Source organism: Amblyraja radiata, chromosome 6 (assembly GCF_010909765.2).
Source record: "Amblyraja radiata isolate CabotCenter1 chromosome 6, sAmbRad1.1.pri, whole genome shotgun sequence".
Lineage (NCBI taxonomy): Eukaryota > Metazoa > Chordata > Chondrichthyes > Rajiformes > Rajidae > Amblyraja > Amblyraja radiata.
In genome coordinates, this window is record NC_045961.1 from 74085459 (window position 1) to 74106161 (window position 20703).

The window sequence follows — 20703 nt, forward strand, 5'->3', positions numbered from 1 at the left end:
ACTACCATCAATCTTGCCAGTCGTATTCTACTGTCAGCTGAATCTTTGTCTAATGTGGACAACTGTACAGAATGATTCTGCTTTTTATGTCTTCATGTTGAGCTACTCAAAGAGGAAGTGAAGCTTTTTGGTTTAAGATTGGGTAGGGTGGAATCAGGACATTGTTTTATTTTAAACAAGAAAGAATGCTGCCTATTTTTCAGATTTTGTTCTTCACTGCTGCTTTGTTCTTAAATTGTGCAATTCCATTTTGAAGAATGGAGATTGCTTGAGAGAAAAGTAGAATATGTTATGTGCTAAAATGTTACTCAACTTAGAGGTTGCTGTACATTGTATAACTTAATCCATTGTATTTGTGCTTTCTATTTTCCCGTGAAGTAAACTTCTCAGCTGATTTACCCTGAAACTGCTATTGACCTTTTCCAGTCAAAATGTCTTGGTCGAAAGTATTTTTTTGTCATTTTGATCACATATCTATGGCATCATGTATTTGCCATATGTATACTTAAGGGAAACCCAAGAACCACAGTTCGCTGACTTGAAGTTTCACTGTCTCACTATTGAGCAAAATTAATGCAGTTTATCTTTAAAGATTGTGATTGGAGATATTAAATTCCATTCTGGTCCATATATAAAACAGGCCAATTGATCTGGCTAATGGTGGAATCTGAGAAATAACTTTGACATAAGGAACAACTTCATAATGAGAATACTCCTATAAATTGTGTGTGTGAGGGGGGGAGGGAGAGAATGTATGATTTAAAAATTTGACCACTATTGACTCAAACTTGAGAAAACAGATCATTGACTTGTAGAAAGGTGGCTTTTCATTTTTGACTGAAAAGGGTTAAATTGTGTGAAATTTCTTCTTGAACCAGAACTCTGCTTGCAAAGTATTTATGCACCTAAATAGTGCTAATTCATTTTAATTTTGTTTTAACTTAAAATGTACATACATTGTCAATCTCTGAATACCTGGTAATTGGGCCATATTGGGCACAGTTCTGCATTGTTCTGGGTCAAGCAATCTACTTTTTTTTTTCTCTTCTAAATACTCACAGGAATTTAATCCACACTATATTAGTGTTGTTGCCAGGCTTTAATATATTGTTTCAATAAAATGAAGTTGAACTTTAACTTTAACAACACTTGTGCTTTAACATTGTGTGATGCTTTCAAATCACTTCCTGTTGTTCCCACCACAAATGATAGGCAACCACTGACATTTTGACATGCATGTCTTCAGATAAAACTTAAATTTAGAAATTTAATTGTACAGCTATATAATATTTCCAGTTAATGTTGCAAGAATATTTTTGCACAGTTAATTGAATTTGTAGTGGCAACGCTTCTTTCAGATCTTGTTTTCAAAAAAGACACCAGGTGCTGGAGTAACTTGGGCAGGCAGCATGGCTAGAGAACATTGATAGGTGGCGTTTCGGGTCAGGACCCTACAGACCTTCTCCAGCACTTTTTTAATGTAAACAATTATCTACAGGTTCTTGTTTCTACTTGTTATTTTTAATGTTCATTTCCGAACTATTAATTTGTAAACATGATTCAAGAAATAAGTAGTAATTATAAAGCCAAGGCACACGTTATGTAGATGTATATTATTTCCAGCAGGGAATGCTAAAATTATACATCCATGAAACTGACAAAAGACAATAGGTGCAGGAGTAGGCCATTCGGCCCTTCAAGCCCATTCAATATGATCATGGCGAATCATCCACAATTAGTACCCCGTTTCTGCCTTCTCGCCATATCCCCTTACTCCGCTATCTTTAACTCTATCTAACTCTTTCTTGAAAGCATCCAGAGAATTGGCCTCAACTGCCTTCTGAGGCAGAGAATTCCACAGATTCACAACTCTGGGTGAAAACCCAGATCTTTAGGGCTATTTAATGCTGTGCTTATACTGAACATTCCTTTAATGAAAATGCTCTTGGTTACGTAATCGGAAGAGCAAAGTAAAACAGACTTTTGTTAATAAATATTAAACATTAGTACTGACATTTTTGGTCCCTGTCTATTGTAGCACCTTTGGCTTCCAACAAGACTTCTCCAATTTCAGGTAGTCCTTGCTTTCTCCTTCCCCTCCCCTTCCCAGCTCTCCCACAAGCCTACTGTCTGTCTCCGCCTATTCCTTTCTTCTTCCAGTCCCCTCCCCCCAACATCAGTCTGAAGAAGGGTCTCGACCTGAAACGTTGCCTATTCCTTCTCTCCATAGATGCTGCCTCACCCGCTGAGTTTCTCCAGCATTTTTGTCTACCTTCAATTTTTTCCAGCATCTGCAGTTCTTTCTTAAAAATTTCAGTAAGGCAGTCAGTTGGGTAGATCTCCCAAACGTAACTCCTTGCTCCAGTTTTAACAGAATTGAGAATGACTTGTTTTCAGATGAGTAACATTTTTTCTTCTCTCACTAAAATACCAGGTTAGATGTGCCATAAGCGCCACTATATCTGCTGACATTGGAGAGGTACTCAGCTGAAATAATTTACTGTTTGATGGAATGCATGGGCAAACTCTGGTTTTTATTTCAGGCAGTACTTCTCATGCTCTAACGATAATAATAATTGTATCTACTACCACAGCTTTTAAAAAAGAAAGCATCCATTGATGAATACTCTGCAGAATATAATGCAAGAACAACAGTAGGAAATTGGATGGAGTGTGTTTATGGCTGGGAAATTTAGAACTCAATCATGTTTACATTGTTTGTCACAGCATCGTCTTTACCTATGACTTGGTAGTCATGGTTTCTTGAGTAAATGAGGTCTTTCCTTGATGGCAAAGAATAGCTATGTTAAAATGGACACGTTTAACTAATTAAACACCGATAGCACGTCTGTGCTTTTGAGAATTGATAATAACTGGACAATCATGGAGCTTAATCTGCAAACACCCTATTGGATGCAAAATGATTGTACAAATTAATCAGTTATGGCAGATCAAAGTACCTGCTATAAGAATTTGTATGTGGCATGGGATTATCACCCCTCGTATAGAACAATGTAACCGCCAGCTTCCTGAGGTGTATGACTTATGACTATTGGAAGACTGGTATTACTTTGAATCAAATTCTAGAGTATTAAAAATATCAGTGCAGCATTCATGAGAAATTTTGCTAAAATATGGCGCTTACTACCACGTGAAGTGGTTGAGATGGATAGCATAGAAGCAATATTTGCTGTTCATTAACTAAAGTTTTTTTTTGTTCTGACGGAATTATGATATTTAATATTTGTCAAAAGATTTTCAGATATTGATGTAATCATATTTCACATGCCTGTATTTTTTAGTTTGTTGGCACATTCACCTTTAAAAAATAAAAGCAGCAGAAGATGGTTGCAACTAAATTGAGTGCATCCATAAATGCAGGTTAATTGGAAAATACAAAGGAGATAATTTTAACATTTCCACAGTGTGCTTTGGCTTTGTGATGAAACCCAAGTTTTGTGGGTTATAGTTGAGAATATAGAGCAAGTATCAGACTAAATTGTTGCAGTGTTCAGTGTTTTCATGTTGGTGGATCAGGGTGAAGTTGGACCTTTATTTTCAGATGCTAATGGAGAAAGGGGGGATAAGGATGCCAGCAAGATCGCAACATTTCCCCCGGGCGCCGTATGTCTTGACTATGACCTCCAGGCCATCCAGATTAGCTGTGGATTCCACCACTCAGGTACGCCTGCTCTATTGTGATGAAAATAAATAGAAAGGAAAAGCGAACTGATGCTTATGTGGTGTCATCTCATTAAATCTGAATATGCTTCTCATTTTTTGAGCTAATTTGTTTGGTGAAATAATGTGTAGGACTGGAAGAACCCATATTGCTCCTGAAGTTCAAAATCCTTAATGCATGACTTTGGTTAAATTTCATACTAAAGGCCTGATTAACTTGCAATACAATTATAAATTGTTCCTATGGTCTGTTATGTTGCTGCAAGTAAGAATTTCATTGCTCCATTGTCGGTACATATAATGATTAAACACTCTTGAGAAACCATTATCGATGAGTTATATTTGATCATTATTTGACTAATTTGAGTTTTATCCAACACCACCTTATTCCATTAAATGTTTTGAATATCTCCATACGTTGTAAGCTCTTTATAACTATTAATTTTTATAAATTTGCAAAAGGTCAACTTTGTTCATTATTTCATTTTTTTTTTTAAACGAAATGGGCAGTTGGAGAAATGTTAATACACAAAGCCTGTAATATTTCCATCTTGGGTGTGTGGAATTTTTTTTTTTTTTTTAAAGCCCAGGGTCTTGAATAATGCAACAATTAATAAATAATTGTTACCTTAGGCCTTGTTTGGCCTTTGATTACTTGGTTATTGGTTACCTGTCTAAAGTGTATTCCTGGATTTTTATTTTATCTTTGTACCTCTTACAATTGTATGTATTTTCTTTAATCGGTATAATTTTAATCTGTTATCAAGTCACATGCTCTATTTTCTGTTTTTATTTTGTTATCTCTGGTCATTCAGGGAGCTCCAGCTTTAATTGTTCTACCATGTTCTTCTTTCGTGTGGCGTGCACAGCCTAAAGTTGTAGGACAGCTTGTTCTATTTGATCTTCTGTTTGTGCACGTCAAGTTGATTGCATTAGTCGAAACAGGGCGGACCACGTGAAGGTTGCAATCTTCTACCCCCTACCATGTAATTTGTGGGAATGTACTTGGGCTGTCCCTGAATTATTTCCTCTTTGCAGGCTGCACATTGTTCAGTTCATTTTGTCCTCAGCTTGGTGATGTTGGCCCTTCTCTAATTGTTTTTACCTTTTGCAAATATAATTTAAACTTGAGGTTGCTTTGAAACCTATTCCCAAAATGTTCCCTCAGATACTTGGGCCTGCTCATTTCATTTGTTTTGGGGCAGCTAGGTTCATTGGAAATATCCTACCTCCCTTTCTGGTTAAGAAGGTTCATTGGAAAACTCCTACCTCCCTTTTCCCCTTATTATTACTCTACCAATCAGACTTGAAGCCCCCTGTAATCTCTACTTTGTGGCTCTGTCCTCACTTTTACAATTACATGTTTACCTCAAAATTAAGTAGAAAATTGTAGACTTGCCATTGTGTGTGGATCTCACTTACTTCAAAAGTGGTTAACCAAATATGAGGTAACAAAACTATGCCGGGTAACCTTGATCGAGGGAATTGAGCATTTTTTATTTTTACACATGATTAGAAAATAATGGTGTCCTGTAATTTCCACTTTATTACATGAAATCTGCTGGATGTTTTGACTTGTGTGTACAACTCGGAATAATTGTATCTTTTGGAACAAAGTAAATGTTTATGATACTGATATCTATATAATAATTTTCATGCTTTATAAATGACCTGCAGTGATTCTAATGGAAAACGGTGATGTGTATACATTTGGATATGGGCAACACGGTCAGCTTGGACACGGAGATGTCAATTCAAGGTACCAAATAAAATGGAAGCTTTGATTTCTGTTTTGATATTGTTATTGAGATTGCCTTGCTAAATATTATTTTTATTTCAGAGGGTCACCAACATTAGTACAGGGCTTACCAGCTCCTTGCACTCAAGTAACTGCAGGCAGTAACCACACAGCTCTACTATTAGCAGATGGACAAGTCTTCACATTTGGAAGCTTCTCTGTAAGAAAACTATCATATATAACATACAAATTCTGAATAATAAGTACAATTTCAATAAATGTTGCTGTACATTTCATGGATATATTTTTACTTTATAATTAATATTGGAATAAATCTTAGATTTTGTTTCCTCTGTACTTTTCCAATGTGACAATTGCAGCTTGTGAACTATTTAATAAATTGGTCCTTTCTGGAATAATACTAAACGTATTCAAAATGAATAATTAATTTGTTATAAATATGATTTGTGCTGCGGGATGCCCATGAATGAAGTGTTGGACAATGGTCCAAATTGAAGCAATTTGAAGCAAAATCTATATAATGTATTTGAAATGTGTGATGTTTGAAGATATACCATACTGTTACCAATCTCAAATGCTCTTTGTAATCCTGAAATATGTTTTTAAACCCATATTCTTGCTCCGAGAAAGATCGCCTCCTTTACCCTCCCTTAACCTTTCCCGGCCACCTTAAAGCACTAAATTTCTTACGTTTTAATAGATATTTATCATACTCTCATTAAGTATCATGGATTTGCAAACCACAAGTTTTTTTTTAAAAACTCATTTATTTTGTGCCTTTAATTAGCTTTACAGATATTTAATAATGAATACATATTATATATTATGTTCCTTACTAGATATTCAATGCCCTTGTCTTCAAATTATGCCATCTGAGCCATTTTGTTAATTCACGAGGGCTGTGTTTATAAAATCTAATTTGCTGTCTTTTTCATGCTGTGCTGCATGTGTTAAGTGTAACTTTTTTGCGTTTGTTATGTTTTATTTGTGAACATGTGTGCTTTATTAACTTCATTAGCCTATCTATCTTCAGAGATATTAGCCTATCCAACTATCTTCAATGATTTCCAGAGGAAAATAATGTTTGTTGCACCATCTCATTCTTCCTACCAACATGTATTATCTCTTTTTTATTGAATATCAATGTTCATTCCTCAATCATTCTCTTCTCTTAGTCTATTATTATGTCAGAATTGTGTACTATCCTCCAAATATGATGTATTGAATTATCCAAAATGCACCAGTGGTCCCGGGACCCTGGGGAAAAACACAGTATACTTCCCTTCAGTCAAAAAACATTTTTTTTCATTGTCGTCTCTTTTCAAACTTAGTCAATTTTTGTGGCTACCCTTTTATCCCCTGGTCTACAAATTTGTCAGTAAAACAAATTTCAACTTTTTTGTATAATTTTTCCAATAACAGTCCAATTCCAACAGTCACTTGACTCGGGTGATGTTCTGCTGGATTGGAGGAAGGCTAACATCACCCCTCTCTTTAAGAAGGGTTCAACCATCAACCCGGCGAATTATCGTCCTGTTTCATTTACAGCACTTGCTGCAAACTGCTGGACCATTTAATCGATAGTAATCTGATGAAACACCTTAGCAAACATTACATTCTTGCTGACAACCAACATGCATTTAGGAGGCATAGATCATGCGGGTCTCAGTTTATCCTGACAACAAATTACCTGGCCAAGAACCTTGATAGCAATGTCATGACGGATTTAGTAGTGCTAGACTTTTCTAATTTGATGTCAGCACACCAGAGACTGCTTCGGAAGCTTGACCTCTATGGTATTCGTTCCAACACAAAATTATGGATTTCCAGTTTTCTCACAAAACGCCTTCAGCGCGTGTGTGTGAATGGAAAAAGCTCTGATTGGCATCCAGTGTTAAGTGGTACACCTCAGGGCACAGTACTGGGCCCACATCTGTTTTTGCTTTACATTAATGACATCCCATGAAAAAGTCACAAACACGACCAGACCATTCGCTGATAATTGTTTGCTGTACCATCCAATTAAGTCATCTGATGATAAAGATGCTCTCCAAAAATATCTCGTTACTATGGTTGAGTGGTCACAACAATGGGGCATGTAGTTCAATCCTTCCAAATGTGAAACCATGCCAGTCACCAGGAAGAGGAAACCAGGCGAAACATCATACAATATCCTTGGTGCCACCCTTGAAGAATCCAAACAGACCAAGTATCTTGGCATCAAATTACAGAACGATGTACATTGGAATGGTCAGACTCATCGTGCAACGGTGAAAGCAACAGGTCTCCTAAATTTTGTGAGACACAACTGTTATCACTGTTCAACTTCTATCAAGGAGAAGCTATACTTCACCTTTGTTAGACCACATTTGGACTACGCAGTTGCAGCATGGGATCCATACACAAATAGAAACATTTCTTCCATCGAACGTGTCCAAAGACAGGCAGCTCGATTTGTTACAAATACCTATGGGAGAGAAGCGAGTGTTACCAAACTTCTGAATTCACTGGGGTGGAACCCTCTCCAAAATGTAAAACTCACCGTTTGACCTGTTTTACAAAATGTTTAATGGTCAGCGTGACATAGATTACCAAATTTACACCAAACCCAAACCTATTAGGAGCAGACGAGGGCATTCGATCCAAGTTGAGATACCAGTTACCAAGACAGATGTGTGCAGCAATTCATTCTTGCCCCACACAATTAAAGCATAGAAAAGTCTTCACCCTACCATAGTTACTCAACCAGGCGCAACTAAATTTAATGTAGCACTTCTCCAAGAATCCTTTTTTGCTTAAATCCACCCTCCGCCACCTCCAGTTTAAATTATATTTGGGAGGACCAAGAACCAAGAATATACCTTACTAATTGGCTAATGGTTTTCCAGTCTCCTAAATTTAGTTCTCATCCAGATGATTAAATTCGCCATTGACTTACATCTCGCCAAATCTTCAGTCTAAATCTCCTCTCCATGCATGCACTCCAACTTCTGATTCATCACTCCCTTCTTTCATTTAATAATTCTTGCCTAAACCACATATTTAATTATTTCCTTAATCTTCATAAACCTTGTTCAGAACAAGCATTATTTAGAATTAACTGGAATTGTTTAGAACTAGAACAATATATCACCATACCTTGTATCTCTTACAGTTTGTTTACTTTTCAAGAAAATATTTTCTATGAAGTGTCTGGGAATGCTTTGTAGGATAAAAGATGAGTATTGTTGATTATGTGCATATCAGTGGAAATTAAAGTAAGATGTTTCAAAAAATGTTCCTTTCCCTTTTAGAAAGGACAACTTGGTAGACCAATTTTGGATATGCCTTTCTGGAACACAAGGCCATCTCCTATGCCAAATATAGGCTCAAAATATGGTCGTAAGGCAACTTGGATAGGTGCAAGTGGAGACCAAACCTTTCTGCGTATCGATGAAGCTCTTATCAACTCGCATGTTTTATCAACTTCAGAAATCTTTGCCAGCAGAAGCATAATAGGCAAGTCCAATTAATTGAATGCTCTGCATTTGGTGGTGAATGTTTAGAACTCAAAGGTTTGTTGTCAATTTAAGATGTAGTTTCAGAATGATCAATTTGCAGTATGAATAGTAAACCACAAAGCATGGTAGAGCTATTTCAAGTAATATCAGAACAGCTTTTCTTGTGGCATAATGATAAATTCATTACTCTGTGCTTTTATCATTGTAGATTAGGAATGAACTGCTACACCAAATTTCTTAGGAGAAAGGAAATGTAGGGGCAATTTTAGATTCACTAGTACAGGCAACCACGCCCCACACCCTCGTTATAGGGGGATTACGATTCTAGAAAACGGTTGTATTGTAATTATCTGTAAAGCAAAACGTGTGCGTGAACAAATGCGAGTTGAAAAAAATGTGCCTATTTACTTATCTCACAGATTTTGTAAGAACAAATTTTCATCCTGTATCTTAGATTTTCTGGTCATGTTAATTCCATGGGGGTAAATTTTTGTTACCCAAATGGCATAAAAAGGGGGACATCTGTAATATAAACATTTTTGAAGAGATGTAACGGTATGACTAAAAGCCTTGCAGTTGTTGAACTACGGTGTTTGTTCATATAGGTTTGGTGCCTGCATCTGTCACTGAGCCACCACCCTTTAAATGCTTGCTAATCAATAAGCTGGATGGAAGCTGTAGGACATTTAACGATTCAGAGCAGGAAGACTTGCGAGGGTTTGCAGTTTGTCTGGATCCTGTGTATGATGTAATTTGGAGGTAAGTTGAAATATTTCCGTACCAAAGAACTTCGGAGGACAAAGATGTAAATGCACTTTCCATCTGAAGAATTTCCAACCACATTAAAGATAAATTTCCCATTTCTCTGCATTTTCAAGTGGAAAAAAATATTAGCTGCGCTTATTTAGTTATTTAGTAGCATGTTTATTCTAAACAGATTGATGGTATTAAGAAACTATATGAATAAGATTTGTTTAGAACTTTACCTATAATGACCACGACTGAATTACTTACTTCTTCCATTCTGAATACCACACCTTAATCTTACTTTCCCACCTGCTTAAAACTATTTTGAAGCATTTATTTACTGAATTTCATTTTGTAAGGACATTAACCCAAATCTTCAAGACCATATTGTTCACTCAGGTTTTATGCTGCCCTATTTTTTTTTGGAATCGGTGAACCAATATATTCCATTCAGGTTTTAAATATATGAATAGTATTCTCTAAAAATGTTTTTTTTTTTAATTTTCAAATTCCCAACTAGCATATTTGTAGTTATTTTTTCGTGTCGTTCTCTTTTTTTTTAAAGTCCGTTAAAAAACCCCGATTTCCTGTCTGTTCTGGTGTAACAATTCACCTAAAACTTAGCTGTACAATGGCTATTCAGCTTGAGGAACTTGACAAAAAAAACGTATATAATCCCAAGGACGGCATCTTGCCACGTAGACACAACATAGAGATAGCCTGACAAACTCTCGATGATTTGTCCAGCTGCTGTTTTAAACTACAGTCCCCTGCATAGAAGGATCTGTGGCCTATCGTGCCCAGCTCGCAAACAACTGCGACACAACTCCGTATTTACTTTTTAAAATGTTAAACAATACTGCATGTTGCAAAACAGTCCTGCACTGTATTTAAAGGATGAGTTCACAAACTCTATCCCAATTAGATAGAGCACTAGGGGCTAGTGGAATCAACGGATATGGGGAGAAGGCAGGCAGGCATTGATTGGGGACGATCAGCCATGATCACAATGAATGGCTGTGCTGGCTCGAAGGGCTGAATGGCCTCCTCCTGCACCTATTTTCTTTGTTTCTATCCTCGTCGCCAATTTTGTTATATTCCGGACGGCAGAATGAATAACAACTTACTCGCAGGTTGCCTGGATCACGAGAGAGAGATTTATTACCCAACATTCCCTGCTTATATTGAACACCAACTCATTATCATATACATGAATATGCATGAATACATTACAACAGTAGAATCAGTCAATGATTGCTGGAAGGAGCACTTTGAAGACCTCCACCTTTGTGAGCGTGCTTGACTCATTACACTGCAGTCTTTTCATTCAGCCAACCCACCACCAGTTCTGACTGACAAGAATTCAAAGGTCATATTTAAACTTAAAAGAATAACGCCTCGAGAGTGGTTAATATTTTCACAGAAGTGCAACGGAGTGAAGTGCAAATCCATCATAAATCTATAATCGGTCAAGTAGCATCCCTGGGGAACATGGATAAGTGACAATTAGGGTCGAGACACTGAAGAAGGATGCTGAGTTACTCCAGCACTTTGTGTACTTATGTGTATTAATCAACATCTGCAGTTCTTTGTTTCTACACAAATCTACAATCTCCTTGTTCACAGATAGGAAAGAGAGACAATACTGGGGAGTTTCAGAGATGTTCTGATTGAACTCTATGAAGGCAAACAAGACTGACTATGGTAACTACAGAGTGTTCTTCTTGCTGCCGAATACAGGGAAAGTTATTGCCTAGGTCTTAACTTGGTTCCTTACAATGCCATAGAACTGATCCTAAATTGCAGTGTGGATTTTGATCATGTAGAAGCAAGTTGCACAGCAACTCCAAGAAAAATGCAGAAAGCAGCACCATGGGGCAGTCTGTGAAACACCACCTCAAATTCAGCTGTCCACAGTAATGCATTACTATTTGATATGTACTTCAAGCTATGACCCAACAAGTAAGTTTACATCAGAGCCAATCTCAATAAAGACCAGTGTTAAAGATGACTAATGCAAACGATTCAACACATGGCAGCTACACTCTGGAACCAACATAATTTGAACCTTTGTAGTCGACCTGTAGTATGCATACAATACTTGATTTTGTGTGCGTTCAGAAGTTGGGTTGTGAGCCATTATTTATTAATTAATTCGCTGAATTATACGACTTGAATGGCCTTGTACTCAATATCCGCATGGCAAACATCCTCTACCAATCTGACCCGCTGCACGATCATATCCCCAAACAAGAAAGGTTCACGGCAAGACCCTGAAAAACATGGACCACTTCATATATCTGTGCCGCATCCTAACTGATTCTTGGAAATACCTCCTGGGTATGAAGAACTTGAGTCTAATATTCAGGGACATATAGAAGATCTCTTTAAATGAGAAAGGGGGACTCCACGTCACATAATGCCCCATCAGACATCTTTTGGCTTATCAGTGGAAGAGCCTGCCATTCTCACAGTTATCTTGGTCATCTTAGTACTAACAAAACTGGAGTGGAAGCAATTATTCCTTGATTCCGAAGGACTGCTAATGAAGAGTGTAAAAACAAAGACACAAAGTGCTGGAGTAACTCAGCGACTCAGGCAGCATCTGGAGCATAGAAAGGTGAGGTTTCAGGTTTGGACCCTTCCTTAGACTGAAGGGTATATCCTTGAGAGCTGACTGGCCTATTGTTTCCAGGCTTGGAATTAATTATGGTGTATTATGGTCTTAAAACAAAGAATAAGGCATGTGAACACGAGGAACTGCATGAAAACTTTGGTCAAAGTTGGTATTTTATATGTCAATATTCCATAAAACCCCAGCAGAAGTAAAATTGATAGACTGTTCTCTTTCTCTCAAGGTTCTTACCTGGCAAAAAAGAAGTTTGGTGCTACAATGCAGTTACAGCAGATGCTAGGCTTCCTGCAGGATCAGATATGCCCAGCAAGTGTAGCATATTGAGTCCTGAGCTTGCACTACCAACCGGATCTAAATCAAATACCACTCGGTCGCATGGGGCTTTGCACATTCTAGGTAAGAATAATAATGTGTAAACTAACCTAAGGTTCTGCAGTAGCATGTATTTATTACACTGTTGTATGTACGTTTCTTCTAATGAGGTTTGGGGATATTTTTTGTATAACAATCTGAATTGGAGATAAAATTGGTCCTCAATGGGATTCCACCTGATATTTGAAAAAACTTTCAATTGATTTGTGCAATAGTTTAGTTAAACATTTAACAACAATTTTAAGAAAGTACAATTTAAAATAATATCCTATCCTTTGTGAACAATTAAAAAAAAACAATTAGTTTAGTCTAATATTTGCCTAGGTCTTCTGTCCACTGATATGCAGCTTGTAGAGAGAGCACTATCTTCTGTCTTGACCAAATGGCAATCCTGCAGTATTTATCTCATATTTGTTTAACATGGTAAACTATTCCCCTCCATATTATTACTTACAATTAAAGAATCAACATCTGCAAATAGGAGGATGTCTAATTCGTCCTTTCATTTTCAAAATCAATTCCATATTGTTGCCATACTTTCTGACTGCTTATATGATTTAAAGCACAAGAGTCACACAGAGAGTGGTAGGTATATGTTGCCAGAGGAGGAAGTTGAGGCAAGTACTATAACAACATTTAAAAGACATTTGTTCAGGTTCATGGATTGGAAACGTTTAGAGGGATATGGGCCAAACCCAGGTAGGTGGGACTAGTGTAGATGGGGCATCTTGGTTGGCATGGGCTGAGGGGCTTGTTTCCACGCTGTATGACTCCATGGCTCTGTCAAAATCTCTTCAAACTAAGGTCACACGTTTCAGTTTCTACCTGTCTTGATATTCCTTTAGTCTGAGCTTCTATGAGACCTCGTTGGCTGATCCGTCAGCATTATTTGTTCTGAACTTCTGGTCCTCTATTAGGTTTACTATCAAGGATACTATTTACAGAGCTGCCAAGTAGTAAGGATTTTCTGTATTTTGTACGGAAATGCGATCAGAATACGGATGTACGGATTTGCTTTGTAAAATATGGATTTTTTTTTTAAATCGGCCTGTCTTCCCATTTCATCTTGCTGCTTAAAAAATGCAAGGATATAAAAAGTCATACTGTACCTCCAAAAAATTATAACAGATTAAATCTATTAGTATTTTAAATTTCAAGATCTGCATTATTATTTTTGTAAGCTTTGATCTGCCTGTCCCGGTCCAGGTTTAAACAGCACTGTCAGTTTAACGCTTGGGGATTTAAATGGTGTATTCTGGAGCGCTATTGCCTTTACACATAGCGTTATGTGCTTTACACATAGCGCTATGGCCACAGCACTGTGGGTCACAGACTGCTAGGGGAGGGAGGAATGGAGCAGCTGGGCTTGTACACTCTGGAGATCAGAAGGATGAGAGGGAATCTCATTGAAACATATAGGATTGTTAAGGGTTTGTACACGCTAGTGACAGGAAACATGTTCCCGATGTTGGGGGAGTCCTGAATCAGGGGCCACAGTTTAAGAATAAGGAGTAAGCCATTTAGAACGGAGATGAGGAAACTCTTTTTCACAAAGAGAGTTGTGAGTCTGGAATTCTCTGCGGTGGAGGCAGGTTCTCTGGATGCTTTCAAGAGAGAGCTAGATAGGGCTCTTAAAAATAGCAGAGTCAGGGGATATGGGGAGAAGGCAGGAACGGGGTACTGATTGGGGATGATCACATTGAATGGCAGTGCTGGCTCAAAGGGCCGAATGGCCTACTCCTGCACCTATTGTCTATAATACCCAGCATTTATTACCCGTTTGTAATTGCCTTTGAATTGGGAAGGTGGACTCCTTTAAATGAGGTAATTTGTAGGCCATATGGGATAAGGATGGCAGATTTAATTCCATGAAGAGGATTGGTTCATTCATATGTGAGCACTCGGCTTTAGTGCAGTCCCATCACTTACCATATCATGATTATTGGAATTGAATGATTTGAATGTATGCACTTTCACTGTGCACTGTTTGGGTAAGTGAAAATATTGATGACTAATTATGTCAACTGAATTAATCATCATGGTCTAATAAGACAGGAAATGCACATGTAAAGTATTTCAATTTTGTTGAGTAATTATTTTCAAATATGAAAACAGGTTGTTTGGATACGTTGGCTGCTATGCAGGACCTGAAAATGGGAGTTACCAATACAGAAGAGGAGATACAAGCTGTTACTAAAGTTTATTCAAAAGAAGATTATAGCGTGGTTAATCGATTTGAAAGTAGGTTTACATATATAATAAACATATAATTAAATTATTGTCACTACAGAGAAAGGTATTGTACTCACACCATTTGTATCTGCATGTAATGTTTAGGTCATGGCGGTGGCTGGGGGTATTCTGCTCATTCTGTCGAAGCCATTCGGTTTACTGCAGACACGGATATACTGCTTGGAGGTCTTGGCTTGTTCGGTGGGAGAGGTGAATACACAGCAAAAATCAAGGTGAGTTAGCAAATAATAGTTAATTGCAATTCGTTAATAGGATTAGGATTATAATGTTACATATTGGGAAAAGCAAACTTTCTGATGTGTTGTGGCAATTGGTATATCATAAGGTGAGCAGAAAGTGCAGAAAATATAGGAAGTGCAAGAAAATTAGTTCTGTTCAAATATATTGCTTGGTGGATTAATGTAAGAGTGGAACTGATTGAGTTAGAACATTTTGAGTATAATACAATAAGTTATACCAAATGTATAAAATATGTAGATATGAGGAACTGCAGATGCCCGTTTACAAAACAAAAACACTAAGTGCTGGAGTAACTCAACAGGTCAGGCAGCATCTCTGCGAATCGGGTGATGTTTTGGGTCATGATCCTTCTTCAGACTGATTGTGATGAGAGGGCGGTAGAAAGCTGGCAAGGGGGGGGGGGGGGGGCAGGGCAAAGTCAGGCAAATGATTGGTGGATACGGGTAAGAGGGATATTAGATGGTTGGACAAAGTCCAGAGATAAATAGGCAAAAAGGCGTGTAATAAGGATAGAAGAGGTTCCAATTGTGAAGACAGAGGAAGGCATATAGGTGTGAAGGGAGGAAGAAATTGAGAAAAGGTTGCATCAAGGTGGGGGCACAGGGAAGAGATTGGGGTGGGGAGGTTGGTTGTAGACTAACTATCTAAAATTGGAGAATTCAATGTTCATACCGTTAGGTTGTAAACTACCCAAGCGGAATATGAGGTGCTGTTCCTCCAGTTTGCATGTGGCCTCACACTGGCATTGGAGGACGCCCAGGATATAAAATATGTTTTGACATTTTGAAAAATATCTTATTTTTAAACTAGCTATTTGAGCTGGGTCCTGATGGAGGAGATCATGAAACGGATGGTGACCTGCTGGCAGAAACTGATGTCCTGGCTTATGACTGTGCTGCGAGGTACATACTTAATTTATATTTAAAGTGTTCTTTTCATCAAACTGACTCGACTGGTAGCTTTCTTCTGAAAAGTTTGAAAGAGCATTTGTGGACAGATACTGATTCATACGTTGATGTCTAAACTGAATTGATAACATTGGGTCATAGCTTCCAAACCATGGAATCTTGCACATTCACGTTTATTGCACTAACATCCCCAACATAATGATATGGCAAGACATAGTAAATAGGTGCAGGAGTAGGCTATTCGGCCCTTCGAGCCTGCACCGCCATTCAATATGATCATGGCTGATCATGGATCCAACTCGGTATCCTGTACCTGCCTTCTCTCCATACCCCCTGATCCCTTTAGCCACAAGTGCCACATCTAACTCCCTCTTAAAGACAGTGGCACATTGATCCAACTAGTTTCATTGTATCATACAGTCAAAGGGCTGTACAGCATAGATATAGGCCCTTCAGCCCAACTTGTCTGCCAAATTGATAGGCATAGTAGGCTAATCCCATTTGGCCCATAGTCTTCTGAACACTTCCTATCCATATGTCTGCCTAAATGCTTTTTGAAAGTCGTAATTGTATCCGCTTCCATAGCTTCCAAGGGCTGCTCATTCTCGATAAGGGCGACCCTCTGAGTGGAAAAAATGTGCACCTGGGGTACCTTTTCAATCTCACCTTCCTCACTGTAAGCTTCCAGTTTTGGAATTCTTTATCGTGCGAAAAAGATTGTGAGCATTCACATTATCCATGCCTCTCATGATCTTGTACACCTCAATAAGAGCCAGGTCCTATGCACCAAAGGAAAAATATGCTAGCCTATCCAACTTCTCCCTGTAACTTAAGTCTGCAAGTCAGTAACATCCTGGTGAATCTCTTTTGCACTTTTGTTGCAAAAGTAATAAAGAATATATGATTTGAAAATGGGGGACTGAATTGTAACTGTCACAGTCCACTCGTCCTTCCCATCTAAATGTGTTGAGCATGAAAGCTATGCCCATCAGCACTTCTCTTTACTTTGTCATGGATGAAAGAATTTAGTTCATGCCATATTCATTTTACATGTCTGTGTTTTACAGGGAGAAATATGCAATGATGTTTGATGAGCCTGTACTTTTGCAGGCTGGCTGGTGTTATGTGGCTTGGGCTCGAGTATCGGGACCCAGCAGTGATTGTGGCTCCCATGGACAAGCCTCTATCACCACGGACGATGGGTAGGAAATATTTGTCTCATGAGATCTTATGTTTCAAATGAAACATGTCAATGCAGTTTGTTTATTCTGCATATTAATGGTACAAGTCAATGACAGTGCAAATATTTTCATTACATTAATCTTGCTGCTTTACGAAGTTTGTGCTGTGAGCCAATAACAGCACTTGAGATTACCTGAAAGTAACTATAAATTGCTAGTGATATCTAAAAGCTGAGATAGTGCTTGTGGCGAGAGAAGAAAACTTTTTTGACCTGAAATGTTAGCTCTCTGTGTCCACGAGTGAAACCTTATGAGTATTACGACTTTATGAGTATTTCTTGCATTTTTGGTTTTACTTCAGAATTCCAGCATCTACAATACAGTGAGCTGGATTTGGCCAAAACATATTTTCATGGAAGGGACTTGTACCCTGTTTAGTTCCAGCTAAATTTGGGCCATATTGGTGAAGGAGTAATACAGAAGGTGCAGGATCAGTTCATTCCAAAAGAGGAAGAAAGATTCCAAGGGGAGTAAGGGGTGACTGTGGCTGATAAGGGGAAGTCGGGGACAATATCAAATAAAAGAGAAGAAATACAACGTAGCAAAGATGAGTGGAAAGCAAGAGGATTGGGTAATGTTTAAAGAGCAACAGAAGATAATTAAAATACGGGGAGAAAAAATGACGTCCGAAGGTAAGCTAGCCAAGAATATAAAGGAGGATAATAAAATCTTCTTTACGTATGTGAAGAGGAAAAAGACCAAGGAAATGGCAGATGAGTTGAACAGGTACTTTGGATCCGTCTTCACTAAGGAGGACACAAACAATCTTCCTGATGTACTAGTGACCAGAGGATCTGGGGTGACTGAGGAACTGAAGGAAATCGACATTAGGCAGGTAAAGGTGTTAGGTAAACTGATGAGACTCGAGGCTGATAAATCCTCAGGGCCTGATGGTCTGCATCACAGGGTACTTAAGTGGCTCTAGAAATCGTGGACGCATTGGTGATCATTTTCGAATGTTCTATAGATTCAGGATCAGTTCCTGTGGATTGGAGGGTAGCTAATGGTATCCCACTTTTTAAGAAAGATGGGAGAAAGAAAACAGGGACCAGTTAGCCTGACATTGGTGGTGGGGAAATGCTGGAGTCAATTATAAAAGATGAAATAGTGGCACATTTGGACAGCAGTAACAGGATCGGTCGGAGTCAGCATGGATTTACAAAGGGGAAATCATGCTTAGAAACATAGAAAATAGGTGCAGGAGGAGGCCATTCGGCCCTTCGAGCCAGCACAGCCATTCATTGTGATCATGACTGATTGTCCCCTATCAATAACCCGTGCCTGCCTTCTCCCCATATCCCTTGACTCCACTAGCCCCTAGAGCTCTATCTAACTCTCTCTTAAATCCATCCAGTGATTTGGCCTCCTGCCCTCTGTGGCAGGGAATTCCATAAATTCACAACTCTCTGGGTGAAAAAGATTTTTCTCACCTCAGTCTTAAATGACCACCCCTTTATTCTAAGACTGTGGCCCCTGGTTCTGGACTCGCCCAACATTGGGAACATTTTTCCTGCATCTAGCTTGTCCAATTCTTTTATAATTTTATATGTTTCTATAAGAAGCCCACTCATCCTTCTAAACTCCAGTGAATACAAGCCTAGCCTTTTCAATCTGTCCTCATATGACATTCCCGCCATCCCAGGGATCAATCTCGTGAACCTACGCTGCACTGCCTCAATCACAAGGATGTCCTTCCTCAAATTAGGAGACCAAAACTGTACACAATACTCCAGATGTGGTCTCACCAGAGCCCTATACAACTGCAGAAGAACCTCTTTGCTCCTATACTGAAATCCTCTTGTTATGAAGGCCAACATTCCATTAGCTTTCTTCACTGCCTGCTGTACCTGCACGCCAACTTTCAGTGACCGGTGTACAAGGACACCCAGGTCTCGCTGTACCTCCCCCTTACCGAACCTAACCCCATTGAGATAATAGTCTGCCCCCTTGTTTTTGCCGCCAAAGTGGATAACCTTACATTTATCTATCTTATATTGCATCTGCCACGCATCTGCCCACTCACTCAACCTGTCCAGGTCACCCTGCAACCTCCTAACATCCTCTTCACAGTTCACACTGCCACCCAGCTTTGTGTCATCCGAAAACTTGCTAGTGTTGCTCCTAATTCCCTCTTCCAAATCATTAATATATATGGTAAACAGTTGCGGCCCCAACACCGAGCCTTGCGGCACTCCACTCGCCACTGCCTGCCATTCTGAAAAGGACCCGTTCACTTCTACTCTCTGCTTCGGGTCTGCCAACCAACTTTCTATCCATGTCAACACCCTACCCCCATTCTTGCTATTGAGGGAATGCAGCGTAGGTTTACAAGGTTAATTCCTGGGATGGCGGGACTGTCATATGCTGAGAGAAGTTCAAGTTCAAGTGAGTTTATTGTCATGTGTCCCTGATAGGACAATGAAATTCTTGCTTTGCTTCAGCACACAGAACATAGTAGGCATTTACTACAAAACAGATCAGTGTGGCCATATACCATAATATAAATATATACACACATGAATAAATGAACTGATAAAGTGGAAATAACAGATAATGGGTTATTAATAATCAGTTTTGTCTGAGCCAGGTTTAATAGCCTGATGGCTATGGGGAAGTAGCTATTCCTGAACCTGGTTGTTGCAGTCTTCAGGCTCCTGTACCTTCTACCTGAAGGTAGCAGGGAGATGAGTGTGTGGCCAGGATGGTGTGGGTCTTTGATGATACTGCCAGCCTTTTTGAGGCAGCGACTGCGATAAATCCCCTCGATGGAAGGAAGGTCATAGCCGATGATGGACCGGGCAGTGTTTACTACTTTTTGTCGTCTTTTCCTCTCCAGGGCACTCAAGTTTCCGAACCAAGCCACGATGCAACCGGTCAGCATGCTCTCTACTGTGCACCTATAGAAGTTAGAGAGAGTCCTCCTTGACAAACCGACTCTCCCTAATCTTCTCAGGAAGTAGAGGCGCTGATGAGCTTTCTTGATAATTGCATTAGTGTTCTTGGACCAGGAAAGATCTTCAGAGATGTGCACGCCCAGGAATTTGAAGCTCTTGACCCTTTCAACCATCGACCCGTTGATATAAACAGGGCTGTGGGTCCCCCTCCTACTCCTTCCAAAGTCCACAATCAGTTCCTTGGTTTTGCTGGTGTTGAGGACCAGGTTATTGCGCTGGGACCAAATGGACCAATCTCTCTTCTGTACTCTGACTCATCTCTCTTCTATACTCTGACTCATCCCCATCAGTGATACAAGTTCAAGAATGGAGCGGCTGGGCTTGTATACTCTGAAATTTAGAAGGATGAGAGGGTATCTTATTGAAACAAGATTATTAAGGGTTTGGACACGCTAGAGGCAGGAAACATGTTC

At 39.0% G+C, this 20703-nt stretch overlaps 1 protein-coding gene across 21 annotated transcripts in view; it reads left to right on the plus strand.

Moving 5' to 3' along the window:
- The window catches only part of mycbp2 (MYC binding protein 2), a 221781-nt gene that overhangs the window by 91073 nt on the left and 110005 nt on the right, over nucleotides 1-20703 (plus strand). For all 21 annotated transcript variants that reach the window (XM_033022978.1, XM_033022959.1, XM_033022965.1 and 18 more), the window contains 10 exons: nucleotides 3563-3682; nucleotides 5359-5440; nucleotides 5522-5639; nucleotides 8734-8938; nucleotides 9546-9699; nucleotides 12546-12718; nucleotides 14810-14935; nucleotides 15032-15159; nucleotides 15998-16089; nucleotides 17163-17297. In XM_033022978.1, coding sequence (XP_032878869.1) covers nucleotides 3563-3682; nucleotides 5359-5440; nucleotides 5522-5639; nucleotides 8734-8938; nucleotides 9546-9699; nucleotides 12546-12718; nucleotides 14810-14935; nucleotides 15032-15159; nucleotides 15998-16089; nucleotides 17163-17297 — 1333 coding nt within the window. The remainder of the gene's footprint in view (nucleotides 1-3562; nucleotides 3683-5358; nucleotides 5441-5521; nucleotides 5640-8733; nucleotides 8939-9545; nucleotides 9700-12545; nucleotides 12719-14809; nucleotides 14936-15031; nucleotides 15160-15997; nucleotides 16090-17162; nucleotides 17298-20703) is intronic.